The sequence below is a fragment of the Psammomys obesus genome, unplaced genomic scaffold (genome assembly GCF_907164565.1).
Source record: "Psammomys obesus unplaced genomic scaffold, mPsaObe1.curated_primary_1811, whole genome shotgun sequence".
NCBI classification, from domain to species: Eukaryota; Metazoa; Chordata; class Mammalia; order Rodentia; family Muridae; genus Psammomys; species Psammomys obesus.
Window position 1 is genome coordinate 727,813 of NW_026590341.1, and position 13,956 is coordinate 741,768.

The window sequence follows — 13,956 nt, forward strand, 5'->3', positions numbered from 1 at the left end:
TAGGGTAGCTAAGGCAGGACTGACTATGACTTCGAGACCAGCCTGGGCTACATAGTGTTTCAGATCATCAAGAGCTATACAAGCAGGCCTTGGCTCCGAAACACAACAAAACAAACACCTCCAATACATTTTGGTAGAGGTTCCGGAAACACATTTCTCATGTAGGTCAAGAGCGAGTCCACCACCACCCATCATTATCCAGCAATGAAGGCGTCAACCACCCCGGAGCACCATTACTACAGAGCAGGGTGGATTTCCCAGCTGGACAAGCCACCCGGGAGGGACTTTCCGGCAGAAGGCAGGCGGGTTCCGAGCGTCCCTTCAGTCATCGAAAGTACCTCGTGATAGGCCCCGCCCCCGCGGCAAGCCCCGCCCTCACCACGCGGACACGCCTCGGAGGGCCTCGCTTCGCCTCCTGCACTCCAGTCAGAAGGCTGCCATCCCGCTCCGGGTCTTCCAGGCCTCGGTCTTCCTGAGGTCAGTTTCAGTGCTCTGTTAGCTCGTGGTCACCCAGCGGTCCGGCCCACTTAGCCGGAGAAGAGGAAGAGGCGAGATGGGCGCTCCCGGGCGGGGCGGTGCTGGCGGGAGGGGCGAACGAGGCGGTGTCTGCGCACTTGGATGACGTTTTGCACCTTCCGCGCTCGGCTAGGGGTCCGGGCGCGTCGGGTTACGCATGCGTAGTATTTCCTTCAGGCTGCCCAAGCAAGGACCCACCCAGTCAGAATTGCTTCCCCCAAACGAAGTAGCGATTGGTTTTCGTCCCCCGAAGCACCTCCTAGGGATTCGAGGAGGGGTAGGCGGAGGCCCTCAAGGGAGCGGGATCTGAAGCAGAGGGTCGGTCTGTCCGCCAGGTCCTCCGAGAACTGCGGCCTCGCCACGGGGCCTGAACGGGCAGCCAGGCTAGCCCGAGGCCTCCCTGACTCTTAAGGGGAAGTGGAAACCGCGACCCTGGGAGGGCACGTAACCGATAACCTCACCTCGCTTCAGTGGCCTTCCATTGTTGGATATGGAATTTATGTCATTTTGGCAGTGTGTAGGAAGTCCCTTAGAATCGACTAGTCTTTGCAGGATAGTGAAAAATCTGAAAGCAGCCCACCGTGGAGATTGGTTGATTCAGTTACCTACACCGATAATTCTGCACAAAGGAAAGTTGCATCATTGTATATACGTATTTTTTAATACGTATTTTTGCGACAGGGTCTTGCTCAGTAGTCTGGCCAATGTGTATGTATTTTGTTTTTTAAAGACACAATATTACATTGTAGCCCAGCTTAGCCTGAGACTCAGTATGTTGCACAAACTAGTCTTGAACGCGTCCTGAGCCTTCTGGATGAAATGCCGAGGTTAATGTAAAGGTTGAGTCAATGTGGTTGTACCCATAAAGTAGGTTGTGTGTGGTGGCACCAGCTTCCAAACTCAGCTTCAGCATGGAGGAGGATGAGGCCAGCTGTGGTTATGTCCGTGGTTCAAGGTGAGCCTGGTCTACGTAGCAGGGCCATATCTTTTTTTTTTTTTTTTTTTTTTTTTTGTGAGACAGCGTCTCACTCTGTAGACCAGGCTGGTCTTGAACTCCCAGAGCTCCACCTGCCTAGGCCTCTGGAGTAGAGGGCTAGGGGCTAGGATTAAAGGCAGCCCGTGTCCTGCTGCAAGAGCACAGTAACAGAGCAGCATGTCCAGTGGTGCATACCTTTAGTACTCACACTTTCAAGAGGCAGAGTCAGTTGGCTCTCCGAAAGTTTGAGGCCAGCCTGGTTTACAGTGAGTTCCAGGACAGCCAGAGCTATGCAGAGATCTTGTCTTGAAAGAAAACAAATAAACAAATTGTAGCAGTTGTATAAAAAGTACCAGTTTCATATCTGCTGTAACAAAATTGCAAATCTATTTGTTACTTTAATCACTTTACAGTCCTGGAGAGAAGTTAAAAATCAAGTGTCTGTAGGTAGTTCCTTCTGGAGGCTCCAAAAGAGAAATATTTCTTTGCCCTTTGCACCCATTATCTCTGCCACTTCCTTAGGAAGATCCTGCTTACACTGGGGCCCACCTTCCCATGTTAGTTTCCTCATACAGCATCCGGTAAAGTTGGTGGAAACTCAGCGTACCTGGGGGCCCTTGCTCCCTCTTTCTCTCCTTTCTCACCCTTCCTCAGTGTATTTGATCTCTACAGAAACACTCATTTTCATGCATGCAGCAGGAAGAGAGGTGCTTGCTGTCTTCACAATTTGTCCCAAGGTCCTGGTGAAGTACTGGAAACACATTGGGCTTGCCAGCCACATGGCTTGCCTGGAACCCAGGACCCCAAGTTGGTAGCTCCTGCCCTTTGTCTGTGGGTACAGGGTGTCCATGCAAAAAGCACAGCTGTCTTTGTTGTTGTTGTTTTGTTTTGTTATGCCCACATTTAGGGTCCCCAAAGACCACCAGGAGCCGGACCACATATGTAAGAGAAAAGAGCGTTATTCAGGCTTAAGCTCAGTCTTTCCACAGTCACCAATGTAGTAGATCAGACAGGAGAGCCCCAGCAGCTGAACAGCAGGGTTTTAATTGGGGTTTGAGGAAGGACTGGGAATTTCCAGCTTAACAGTGACACTATTGGGTGACATCAGCAAGTGTAAGCTTGTTACAAAGTGATTGGCTAACTAACACTGACCAAGCTATCTATAGACCTCAGGGATGTTAGGTATCTTCTATGCCATGAATGTTCTACAAGGTGGGTGGGCTGCCCAGCACAGATGCTGCACCCTGAGATACCTTCCCTTTCCTGTGGTTATCCTCAGGCTCTTCCTTGGATAGGGAATTTTATCACCTTGTTCCTGGAATTGGTGACCTATAGCCTAGTTCCTGGGACTGATGACTTTTTTTTTTTTTTTTTTTAAGGGGAGGGGTGATCAGGCCTGGTTCTCTCATTTTTCCAGACAGGGTTTCTCGGTGTAGCCTTGGCTGTCATAGACTCGCTTTGTCGACCAGGCTGGCCTCGAACTCAGAGTCCACCTGCCTCTGCTTCCCAAGTGCTGTGATCACAGGTGTGCCCCACTGCACCCACCTTTAGCTCTCATCTTAAAATGTTTCTATCTATAGTCATAAGATGTTAGTTCCAACACAGAGGTGGGCAAGAAAGGGCTGTCCTAGAGGGCTAGAAGTAGCCCAAGATAAGGTAATTAGCCTCAGGACCTGCACCATTCCAATCACTCCTCAGCACAACATCTTTTCAGAAATTCTTCACATTAGCAACAAGTAAGGGCTGGCCTGGCCATAGCTTTCCTTCTAACTGGGCAGCCTTTTATCTTTCCCAGAAGAATTGATCCCTGATTTACAGGCCAGCTGCCGGTGTCTTGAGTCCGCATGGCCCCTGCAGCCGTGAAGATTAAGCTAGGTCTGTAGTGACCAGTGTGCAGTGTTTATGGAGCTGAATTCCAGTCTACCTTCTTGCCTGTCCCTTTGCCTCCCTTTCTCCCTTCAGGGATTCTGGTCCCAGTTCTTCTTGGGAACACAACCCCCTGACATCCTGTGCTGGCCTGCTGGAAGCCCCTGGTGTTATTAAATAAAGCCCCAGGAGGTCTGGGGCTCAGAACAGTGCCTTGCACATAATAGGTGTTCAACAAAAAGGTGGATGAATGCCAGTTCCTTGACAAGAATGTGGCCATCTGTGCAGGACAGCAGAGCTTTTGAGTGACACTCAAACTCCCCATGCCGACTTTTTCCAAAGTGCTAGAATCCCAGCACCCAGGAGACAAATCTACAAGTTCCAGGCCAGCTTGTTTGAAAAATACAAAAACCAGTATTAGGAGTATGTTACAAAGTTTAAACATGGGCTGGAGGGGTGCTTAGCCGTTAAGAGCACTGTCTGCTGCTCTCCAGAGCGCCCAGGTTCAGTTTCCAGCACCTGAACGGTGGCTCACAACCATGTAGAACTCCAGTCCCCAGGAATCTGATACCCTCTCTGTCCTCCCTTGGCCCGATGCATAGACATTTATGCAGATGAAGCATTCACATACATAAATAAAATGTAAAACCAATAGCCGAAGTGCTTAAATAGTGACAATGCTTGTCCTTTGTGGGTGTTTAGAGCCTCATGCACAAGAAGCAGTCTGTCAGCACCCCCAGCCACATCCCCAGGACCATAAAGGATGTTTTGAACACTGTTCTGTCCACGAAAAGCTCGTTGGCTCATGGGAGAGGTGGGTGTGTGCTGTTGTCGTACCAGAATCTCTCATCACAGTCGCACCCTTTTCGTTGCAGCTGTGGATCATTTTACATATTTTTAGTCAGGCCCAAAGAAGTGACTCAGGTTTGTCGAGTCTGTGCCCAAAGTGCAGCCTGCATGTGGGAGGGGCGGACCTGGTGGGCGGTCTTCAGAAGGCAAAGTGAAAGGCTAGTTGAGGCCAGAAAGTGAGGACCGGCGAGAATCTCGAGGCTCCGCCCTGGGCGGAAGAAACGCGAGCGGCTGAGACCTCTAGCTGCGTCTCCAGGTGAGCTCGGGCCATGTTTCGGGGCGCCCGGCTGGCTCTGAGAGTTTGTCTCGAGTCCCTTCCTGGCCCTCTTAATACGTGGCAGAGCGTCTGGACCAGAAGGTTCGAGGGACCAAAGTAGGGCGGGGGCGGGATCGCGGGCTCAGGGAGCCTCTGAGGCCTGTTCCTTCTTAAAGTGGCACACATGTGCCCTAGAGAAGCCTTTCTCAGTGTTTGAAGGCTGAGCTCATGTCCCCGTCGCCTGCGGCGTCTTTGCTCACTTAAAGGCCCAACGGGGCTGTCTTCAGATCCCAGAATTAACCCAACTCGGCTACAGCTAAGAGCAGCTAGTTAGCAATCCCCAATTGCATCTAAAGGGAAGTCTGAGTAATGTCTCTAAGCCGGCCTTGTGGGGTCTCCTGCCTGATCACCTGTGTGCATTCTGAGGGCTTACACTCCAAAGGATCAAAGGTCCAGAGAGGCCCAGGGCTTTGTCTCAAGGCCAAGCAAGGAGAGGAGTGTGAGAGGAGAGCCAGCTGCCTGGTTACTCTCACATCCCTTGTCCCTGACCTCAGGTGATCAGTCAGAACTGGCTGGCACCCTGCCTCCCGCAAAGTCCAGTACTGTGCTTTCCCCAAAGGTAGATACTGTAGGATCTCCTGGTCTGCAGTGCAGATGAGAGCAGCACTTGTGGACCTGGGGCTGTAGCTGCCCCACCCCTCTGCAAGTGCCCCAGCGATGACTGTTTGGATGACGCACCCTGGGATCCAGGCAGTGCAGGTTTTACTCAATGGCTCATTGAGTGGGGATAACTTTTTTCCATGCTTTGGCTGAATGACCACGCTGAGTTATTCATGCCCTTGCCTCAGTTTCCCCTGTCACTAGCCCTTGTGTCAAGATGTGTAAAGTGAATTTTCCCCGTTTGGCATTAAGGGGATAGCCTCCTAGCTCTGGGAAGGGAGGGGGAGGCCCCTTTAGTAAGGTCATGCTGTGCCAGGCACTGTAACTTCACACAGAACTGCTGTCATTGTCATGACCATCAGAGAGGGCAGCTGAAGTGAATTTCTATTGCTCTTAAACAGAACCTAGCACAGATCACTTCTTCCAAAGAACCCCCCCAGGATACTCGAATGCTGTCCAGGCCAGCCTGCTTGACAGATGATCAGGAATGTGGAGACATGGGTGTCTGCCCCCAGGTGTCAGGGACATCCTTCACAGCCAATGCCTGTTTGTTTAGGCTCTGCCCATTCCTGTCAGACCCTGTGATGACCTGTTTGTCCCAGCTTTCCAGGATTTAGGTCTCATTTTTCTCAGCTTGATAGACAGCCTGGATCCTTTGCAGGTTGGGCCCAAGCTGCCTAAGGGTTGCATAGAAGATAGTCCTGGCCTGACATGAGTCTCTAGTCTCAAAAGAAAGTCATGGAAGCAAGTGCCTTAGTGGCTGCCCCTGAACACTCTCCTTTCCCCAGCGTCCTGTGCCTTCCACCCTTCAGGATCCAGGCTCCCTGGCATATGGCTGTAGGTGGCAACAGCAGAGTGTGGTGGTGCCTACCAGCCCAACTTGTTCTCAGAGCAGGCCTGCGCTGAGCTTTCCAGACCATAGCCATGCTTGGGCAGTAAGAGGCAGACTTCCAGGCCAGATTTGGTGTCCTGGTGCTGTCTGCAGTGGAAATAAAGTGCTGGGTGGCTGGGTTCCTTCGGAAGCTAGAGACTGCTGCTCTTAGTGGTATCTGCTGGGGGTACCATGTAGGTAGCCTTGCTTTGATACCTTGGGACTCAATATGTAGACATACTTTCTGGGGAGAGACTGGGCCCCTACTGAAAATAATCTGCTCTCTTGGATGGACTCACCTTCTTACAAATTCTAGCCTGTCAAACTATGGGAATTTTTTCAAGAGTTCTCTTCTTTCTTCTGTGCAGATTAGACTGTGCACCCACCATGAGTCTTGACATCCAGTGTGAGGAGCTGAGTGATGCCCGCTGGACAGAACTCCTTCCTCTGATCCAGCAATACCAAGTGGTCAGGTAGAGACAGCCTTGGGGCCCTTGTGGGTACAGTTGGATCTGGTTGGGAGGGCAGTACTCTGTTGTGGAGGTGGGTGATGCTTGCAGCTTGGTGGCCATCTGACAGGAGCTTGCTATGTTCTAAAGGCATACTATTCATGGGCATGAAGATGTTTTTCATAATCTTCATGAGATGTCACTCTTGAGTTCTTGTTTTCAAACAAGTTCTTACTCTGCAGCCCAGACCGGCCTGGAAGTAGGCTGTGGGCATAGCTAAATAGCTGAGTATTTGCCTAGTATGCCCAAGGTCTTGGATTCAATTGATTTCCAACACAATATACATAATATATAAGTACAAGCCTATAATCCCACTACTGGGGAGGTGGAGGCAGGAGGATCAGAAGCCCAAGGTCATTTTCTGCCACATAGTGAGTTTGAGGTTAGCCTGAGATACACGAATGTAAAAACAGCTGACAAGTAGGCATGTAGCTCCTGTAGCTAGGTAGCAGAACTTGACTAGCATGTGTCATGTTTGAACAGCTGTTGTGAACCACTGCAGGCTCAGGTAGGGTGGGCAGGCTGATGGCTGCCGCAGGTGGTAGATACCTTGCGTTTGGCAGTTTGGACCCTTACTAGTTTTTCTTCCTCTAGAGATAGTGGGCATTTCAGCAGGCAGTGGTGCCTCTCCAAATCTGTTCCTGTAACAGCTCTCCTCACTAGGCTCTCATAGCTCTTGGTGACTCAGGTTCGCAGGCAAGAGATAGGTGGCTGCTTCTTCCTCATCTTTCCTGAGAGAGTCTTAGGTTTGCAGTAGAGTCAGAAGGTCATTCAGCCATCCCCAGCCCTCTATCACCTTCCCATGTCCCAAGATTCTCATGTTGCCTGGCACTTCTAGTCAGGTATGGGTTCCCAGCTTTGCCCTGTGACTTTCCCCCTTCTGGTTGCTTAGGATCCCATGACTTTTACTGATCATCTCATTAGCCCTTTCTGCAGGTTCCCTCTTCCTCTTGTCCCAGCGACCTGAGTTTTGAGCCTAGACATCCTGCACCTGTTCCCTTGGCTAGTTTAAGGGCTTTTCATGGTGGTCATGTGCTTTTGGAGTGTGGACATACTATGGGTGTGGCCCTCCACACTGCATTGTGGGTGCACGGTGACCCCATGTGGCCTAACGGAGTCATAACTTGCTGTATGATTCATCATGTACTTCTGCTGCAGCAGCTCTGACCAGGTCTGAGTTCCTCTGCCTGCTATCAGCATCCGTTCCTATGCTCCCACCCACCTCTCGGCGCTGGAACTTTGTACAAGCTGGGCAGGCAGGTCTAGCTTTTGGGCTTTCTTCCACTGTGTAGCCCAGGCTGAGCTTGGTGGAGCTTGGTGATCCATATGTCACCAGGACTGTTTCAAGTTTAAACACTGTAGTTATAATCCCACATCTGGGTTTCTCGGCTCCAGGTGGGTCATGCCAGCTGTTGTGTGGGATGGTGGTTGGGTCTGAGGCCAGCACCTTGCTGACTCAGGGGTCCTGATTGCAGGCTAGATGACTGTGGCCTCACTGAGGTACGGTGCAAAGACATCAGCTCAGCCATCCAGGCCAACCCTACCCTGACAGAGCTCAGCCTACGCACCAATGAGTTGGGTGATGCTGGTGTGAGCCTGGTGCTCCAGGGCCTGCAGAATCCTACTTGTAAGATCCAGAAGCTGAGGTAAGCCCAGGGGCTCAGCCTGCCTATTGAGGACAGAACTTAAAGTGGACACATAGGCAGCTGTGATGTAGAAAGCTTACTGAGAGGCTGGGGAAGTAGGAAGGGACAGGTTGTGGTGACAGGCACTCCCAGCTCTAGCCAGAACAACACAGGTGACGTATGCAGTGCTAGGACAGGCCACACAATGGCTTTGTTCCAGGTCCCAGCCCCAAGTGAAAATTTGGCTGAGCCACACCGATGTCCTTCTTAGGCCTGGAACCCCGTCTGGAGGGAAAGCAGTGCACTAACCCTGCACAGTGTGGTGGGAGCTCGGGCAGGTATGGGCTGAGTCTCTTCATGCCTGCTGCTGATGGCATGTGCTTCAGCCTTCAGAACTGCAGCTTGACAGAGGCTGGCTGTGGAGTCCTGCCTGATGTGCTGCGCTCTTTGCCTACCTTGCGTGAGCTACATCTCAATGACAACCCTCTGGGGGATGCAGGCCTGAAGCTGCTCTGTGAAGGACTTTGGGACCCCCAGTGCCGTCTTGAAAAGCTTCAGTGAGTGTGTACCTTGCCAGGGTCCCTGAGCTCTTTGCTGCCCCTGACCCAGAGCCCAGCCACCCTCAGTAACCCTGACATCAGCACCCATGGATGAGAACTTTAGAAGGGACTCCTAAGATTCCAGGGGCTCCCCTTCGCTAGGGGCTGGTAGCTGATCTAGCCTGAGTGTAGAATTGATGCTGGTAGAGTCTGGCTAGATTCTGTAGAATGTGATCCCAGATGAGCTGAAGGTACTCTTCAGTGAGAACTTGTTTCTTCCTGCTGGGTCTGGGAGAACCTCAGAATTTCGGTCGGGCTCTTTACCGTAAAGGTTTTCTGAGCAATGTTGGTGTCCACACGGGCCTGGAGGGTCTAGGTACTCACTGTGCCCGACCAACCAGATGAGGCCTAAGAAGGCAATAGAAAACAAGATACCAGCATCCTATGTTTCCCTGATACTGCATTTCCAGGCCTATCCTAAATCCATTTGAGTTGCCTGAGACCCCTGCCTGCCCCCAGGTTGGAATACTGTAACCTCACAGCCACCAGCTGTGAGCCCCTGGCTTCAGTGCTCAGGGTGAAACCTGACTTTAAGGAGCTTGTGTTGAGCAACAATGACCTCCATGAGGCTGGTGTCCATATGCTGTGCCGGGGCCTGAAGGACTCTGCCTGTCAACTGGAGTCACTCAAGTATGTACCAGGCCACAGACGCTGAGGGTAGGGTCAGGCACCAGTGCCCCTCTTACCATGTCCTATGTCTCCAGACTGGAGAACTGTGGAGTCACATCAGCCAACTGCAAGGATCTGTGTGATGTCGTGGCCTCCAAAGCCTCACTGCGGGTACTGGACCTGGGCAGCAACAAGCTGGGTAATGCAGGCATTGCAGCATTGTGCTCAGGACTGCTGCTCCCTAGCTGTAAGCTTAGGACTCTGTGGTGAGTCAGTTTCCAGCCTCTTTCCACGGGGATGGAGGAGAGTGGTGAGTGAAGGACATTCTTGGAGAATGTTGATATCCCACAGGCTCTGGGAGTGCGATATCACGGCAGAGGGCTGCAAAGACCTGTGCCGTGTCCTCCGGGCAAAGCAGAGCTTGAAGGAACTCAGCCTAGCTGGCAATGAGCTGAAGGATGAGGGTGCCCGACTGCTGTGTGAGAGCCTGCTGGAGCCTGGCTGTCAGCTGGAGTCACTGTGGTGAGGGGCCTGAGGAGGGGGTTGTGGTACTTCCATGACAGAATGGTGCCTGGGCAGAAAATGTGCTGGGATGGAGTGAGCTTGGGAGATGCTGGTGGACTCTGGAAGATGGTGTGGCATCTTCCAGAGGACAGTGTCAGGCTGAGGTGCAGGTACACAGAGGTTGAAGGATGTGGAAGTGGGTGAGCCACTTGGGCTCATAAGGGTATGGACCCCCAAGGGAAGGGCTAGTTGGAGCTACTGGCTCCAGTGGACTCCAGCCTTTCTGTTCCCACAGGGTAAAGACCTGTAGTCTCACAGCTGCCTGTTGTTCCCACTTCTGCTCGGTGCTGACCAAGAACCGTTCTCTGCTGGAGCTGCAAATGAGCAGCAACCCGCTGGGAGATTCGGGAGTCCTGGAGCTATGCAAAGCCCTGGGCCAGCCAGATACTGTGCTGCGTGTGCTTTGGTAAGTGTGTGTGTGTGTGTGTGTGTGTGCAGGTGGCCATGTGCTGGAGATGAAAGCATAGCTCTAAGTTCTGGCCACCTTCCTCCTGTGAGGAACCCCAGGTAGAGATATACTAGGGCTCCCATACTTTTTGAGATGGGTGTGTGTAGCCCTGGTACTCACTGTGCAGGCTGGTTTGCTTGCCTCTGCCTCCTGAGTGCCAGGGAGAAGGTATGCACCACCAAGCCTGGGCTTCTTCATTTTCTTAGTCACATTCCAGCAGTTTCCAAGGATGGGTTCTATAGATGAGTTTCTAATACTCTAGTGCATCCTGGTCATTGACTTTGATGTAGAATCTAGGCCACTCATTTCTTCTATTTCTTTCTGGTTCCAGGGAGGTTTCTGCTGTCCCACATCTCCTATGTATCTATCTGCCCATTGCAGATTTTTAAATTGTTACTTTATGTTTCTGCTTTGTGTGTATACCCCCAGCTCATACACCATGCATGCATGTGGAGGCAGAAGATAACTTGCAGTTGACTCTCCTTCTGCTATGGGGTTCCAAGCATGGAATTCAGGTTGTTGGCTTGATAGCAAATGAGCCCAGTCCTCTCTGCAAGCTTTAATTTTTTTCTACCCATTGTGCTCAGAGCTATTGGCTCACCTTTATGTGGGTCTTGGTCCTGAGAAGTCCTGTGCTTCCTTCATCTTTCTCATTTCTCTGTGCAGTGTCCAGGAGTCAGTCCTTAGGTTTCAAGGGAGGGCAATTCAATTCCTAGTCTCATTTATTTACTTTCTCAAGTTTTTCTTCTCACTTCTAGAGATTTTCCATTTTGTAGCCAGTCCATAGTCTCCTTTACCATTTATCTCAGCCTTGCCTTCTGTGGTGGCACATCTTGATTGCTGCTCATTCTGGACTGGGCAGTAGTTAAAGGGTAGAGGTAGACAGGCCACTACAAAGATGACAGCCCTGCAGTCTCCTGTCCAGCATCTTGGTAGCCAGAGCTTCGGAACACTCAGGAAGTCTGGAGGAGTGGAGCATGGGTACTGTTCCAGGGGACTTGGGGCCTGCCACAGTCACTTACAGATGGGGTTCTGCAGATTTCAGGTCCACATTGGAGAGGCAAGTCATAGCAGCTTCTTGCTGTCACCTGGACTATTTATTGTACATTATACTCCAGTACCTCTGGCTTCTTCAGGTTCCCTCTTATGGGTATGGGTACTGGACCTGCTCACTTACCCTTCCTTTGGCCTGTATCCCAGTCTCCCTCAGTCCAGAAGCCTGTCTACCCTGTCACTTTCTGTAGGTATCTGATGTACTTGGCCTTGGTGCACAGAGTTCTGACCTAGTCAGAATCCTGGTGTTAGGAGACATGGGTATGCCCTCTGAGCTGTGTACCCCTCCTCTGTCAGGGGAAGCTACGGTTGTATCTATTGTATTCAGCCAAGGGAAGCTTAGCTGCACTTGAGGAATGGAGGGGCTGCCTTCCTAACAAAGCCTAGATGTGGGGAACAGCTTTTCCCTCTTCATCCCAGGCTCGGGGACTGTGACGTGCATGACAGTGCTTGCAGCAGCCTTGCCAGTGTCCTGCTGGCTAACCGCAGCCTGCGGGAACTGGACCTCAGTAACAACTGCATGGGGGACTCAGGTGTCCTGCAACTGATAGAGAGCCTCAAACAGCCCAGCTGTACTCTTCAGCAGCTAGTGTAAGTAGATATAGTCGGTAAAGGTGTTGGGACAGGGACTGCCTGGCCTCAGAGGGTTCAGGCAAGAAGGTGGGCATGGAGGAGTAACTAGGGGCACCCCAACTCACTTTTTTCTGCCCACCTACGTACAGCATGTATGACATTTACTGGGCGGAGGAGGTGGAAGACCAGCTTCGAGCCCTGGAGGAGGAAAGGCCATCCCTGAGGATCATCTCCTGAGCTGTGCACCTCCATGGACATAGGACATTAATCCAGCTCCAAGGGCAGCCAGCAGGATCTCTGGCTCTGGGTGCCCTAGTGTTGACCGGAGATAAGCATTGTGATCTTATTTTAGTAGAAAACTTTAGACACTTTATAACTATTAAAACACTTTGTTGGCAAGAAAGGTCCTTGTCATTTTTTTGTGGGTTGGTACAGACCCACAATGCTATGACTACTATCTGTGTATGGGGTAGTTCTTGCATATGCTCACCTCAGCAGTGGGTCCTGATTCAGTTTCCAAGACAGCCTTCTTAAAACCAGGGTCTTGCTACCTATAGCCTTGGCCAGAAGGCTAAATTTGAATACCTAAATTTGCCATGTGTGGTGACACACGCCTTTAATCCCAGCACTCAGGGAGGCAGGTCTCGTGAGTTTGAGGCCAGCTGGGTCAACAAAGTTGAGTCCAGGACAGCCAAAGCTATACAAAGAAACCCTGTCTCAAAAGCCAAAACAAACAAACAAACAAACAAACAAACAAAAAACTTAAGAACATTCTCACCTTCAGATTTATTTTTAAAATTATACTTTTAAATTTTATTTTTATTTTATCTCATTTTTGAGACAGGGTCTCACTGTGTAGCTGTAGTTGACCTCAGACTTGCTAAGTACACCAGGCTGGCCTTGAATCCATAGACATCTGCCTGCTTTTTGTCTTTCAAGTGCTAGGATTAAAGATGTGTGCCTCCACACATGGCAAATGTATTTTTATTTTATGTGTATGGGTGTCTGGCCAGCATGTATGTCTGTGCAGCATGTTCTTGTCTTCCGAAGCTGGAGGAGTGCCTGATCCCCTGGAACTGAGTTACAGCCAAATGAGTGGGGGGAACAGAAATGGGTCCTCTGCAAAAGCAAGTGCTCTTAACTGCTGAGTCATCTCTCCAGCCCCCAAAGTTTTTCTTTCTTTCTGTTTTTCAGCAGAGGAAACTATGTTTATTGGTACACTCAGTCATGGGCATTATCTCTCCAGCAGAAAGTTACCAGAGAAAAGACACTGTTTTAAAGATAAGTTCTCTATGTAGGCCTGGTTGGCCTCTTAAAAAAGATCAGCCTCCTTCTGCATCCTGAAAATTGGAATCAAAGGCATGTGCTGTCATGCCCAGCTAAAATTATATTTATGTGTACATATGTGCCAGTCGTGTGTGCCAAGTGTAACCCACAGGCTAACACCCAGGATATCTACTAAGGGGCCAGATGTTCCACTGTAACACAGGCTGCCCTTGAAGTTATGGCAGTCCCACCCAAGTTCCCTAGACTTGGGATTACAGGCATGAGCTACCATGCCCACCAAATTTTGCAATTTTAATCAGGATTTATAAATAACCTGATTAATAAGGAGCAATATATCTAACAAATTTTTTAAAGGCAGGAAGGAAAAATGCCCGTTGCCACTGGTCACCTGGGAAATGTACACCAGGACCAGTAAGATGGTACATCATGAGAATGGCTGTTACGAAAACCATGAACTAGCAAGTGCTTGCGGGCTATAGAGACAACTCAGTGATTAAGGGCACTTGTTGCTCTTGCAGAGGATCTGGGTTCAGTTCCCAGCACTCCTGTGTCAGCTTACAAAAATCTCTTAATTCCAGTTCCAGGAGTTAAGAGATTCCAGGCACTCGTTGGTGCACATATACACATGCGGGCAAAACACTGCCCTTACTCATAAAGTAAATCTTTAAACATTTTTAAATTGTTAAAAACACACC

General features: G+C 50.5%; 1 protein-coding gene across 3 annotated transcripts; it reads left to right on the plus strand.

Moving 5' to 3' along the window:
* Positions 1–366: 366 nt before the first annotated feature.
* Positions 367–12,377, plus strand: Rnh1 (ribonuclease/angiogenin inhibitor 1). Of its 3 annotated transcripts, none has more exons than XM_055606868.1 (10): positions 367–477; positions 6,363–6,467; positions 7,979–8,149; positions 8,515–8,685; positions 9,187–9,357; positions 9,432–9,602; positions 9,688–9,858; positions 10,136–10,306; positions 11,822–11,992; positions 12,124–12,377. In XM_055606868.1, the coding sequence occupies exons 2-10, from the start codon at positions 6,382–6,384 to the stop codon at positions 12,209–12,211; spliced, it is 1,371 nt and encodes a 456-aa protein (XP_055462843.1). In that variant the 5' UTR covers positions 367–477; positions 6,363–6,381; the 3' UTR covers positions 12,212–12,377. The 3 variants fall into 3 exon arrangements, with proteins under 3 accessions (XP_055462843.1, XP_055462842.1, XP_055462841.1); XM_055606867.1 differs by lacking the exon at positions 367–477 and adding an exon at positions 4,345–4,463; XM_055606866.1 differs by lacking the exon at positions 367–477 and adding an exon at positions 4,470–4,565.
* The last annotated feature ends 1,579 nt before the right edge of the window (positions 12,378–13,956 follow it).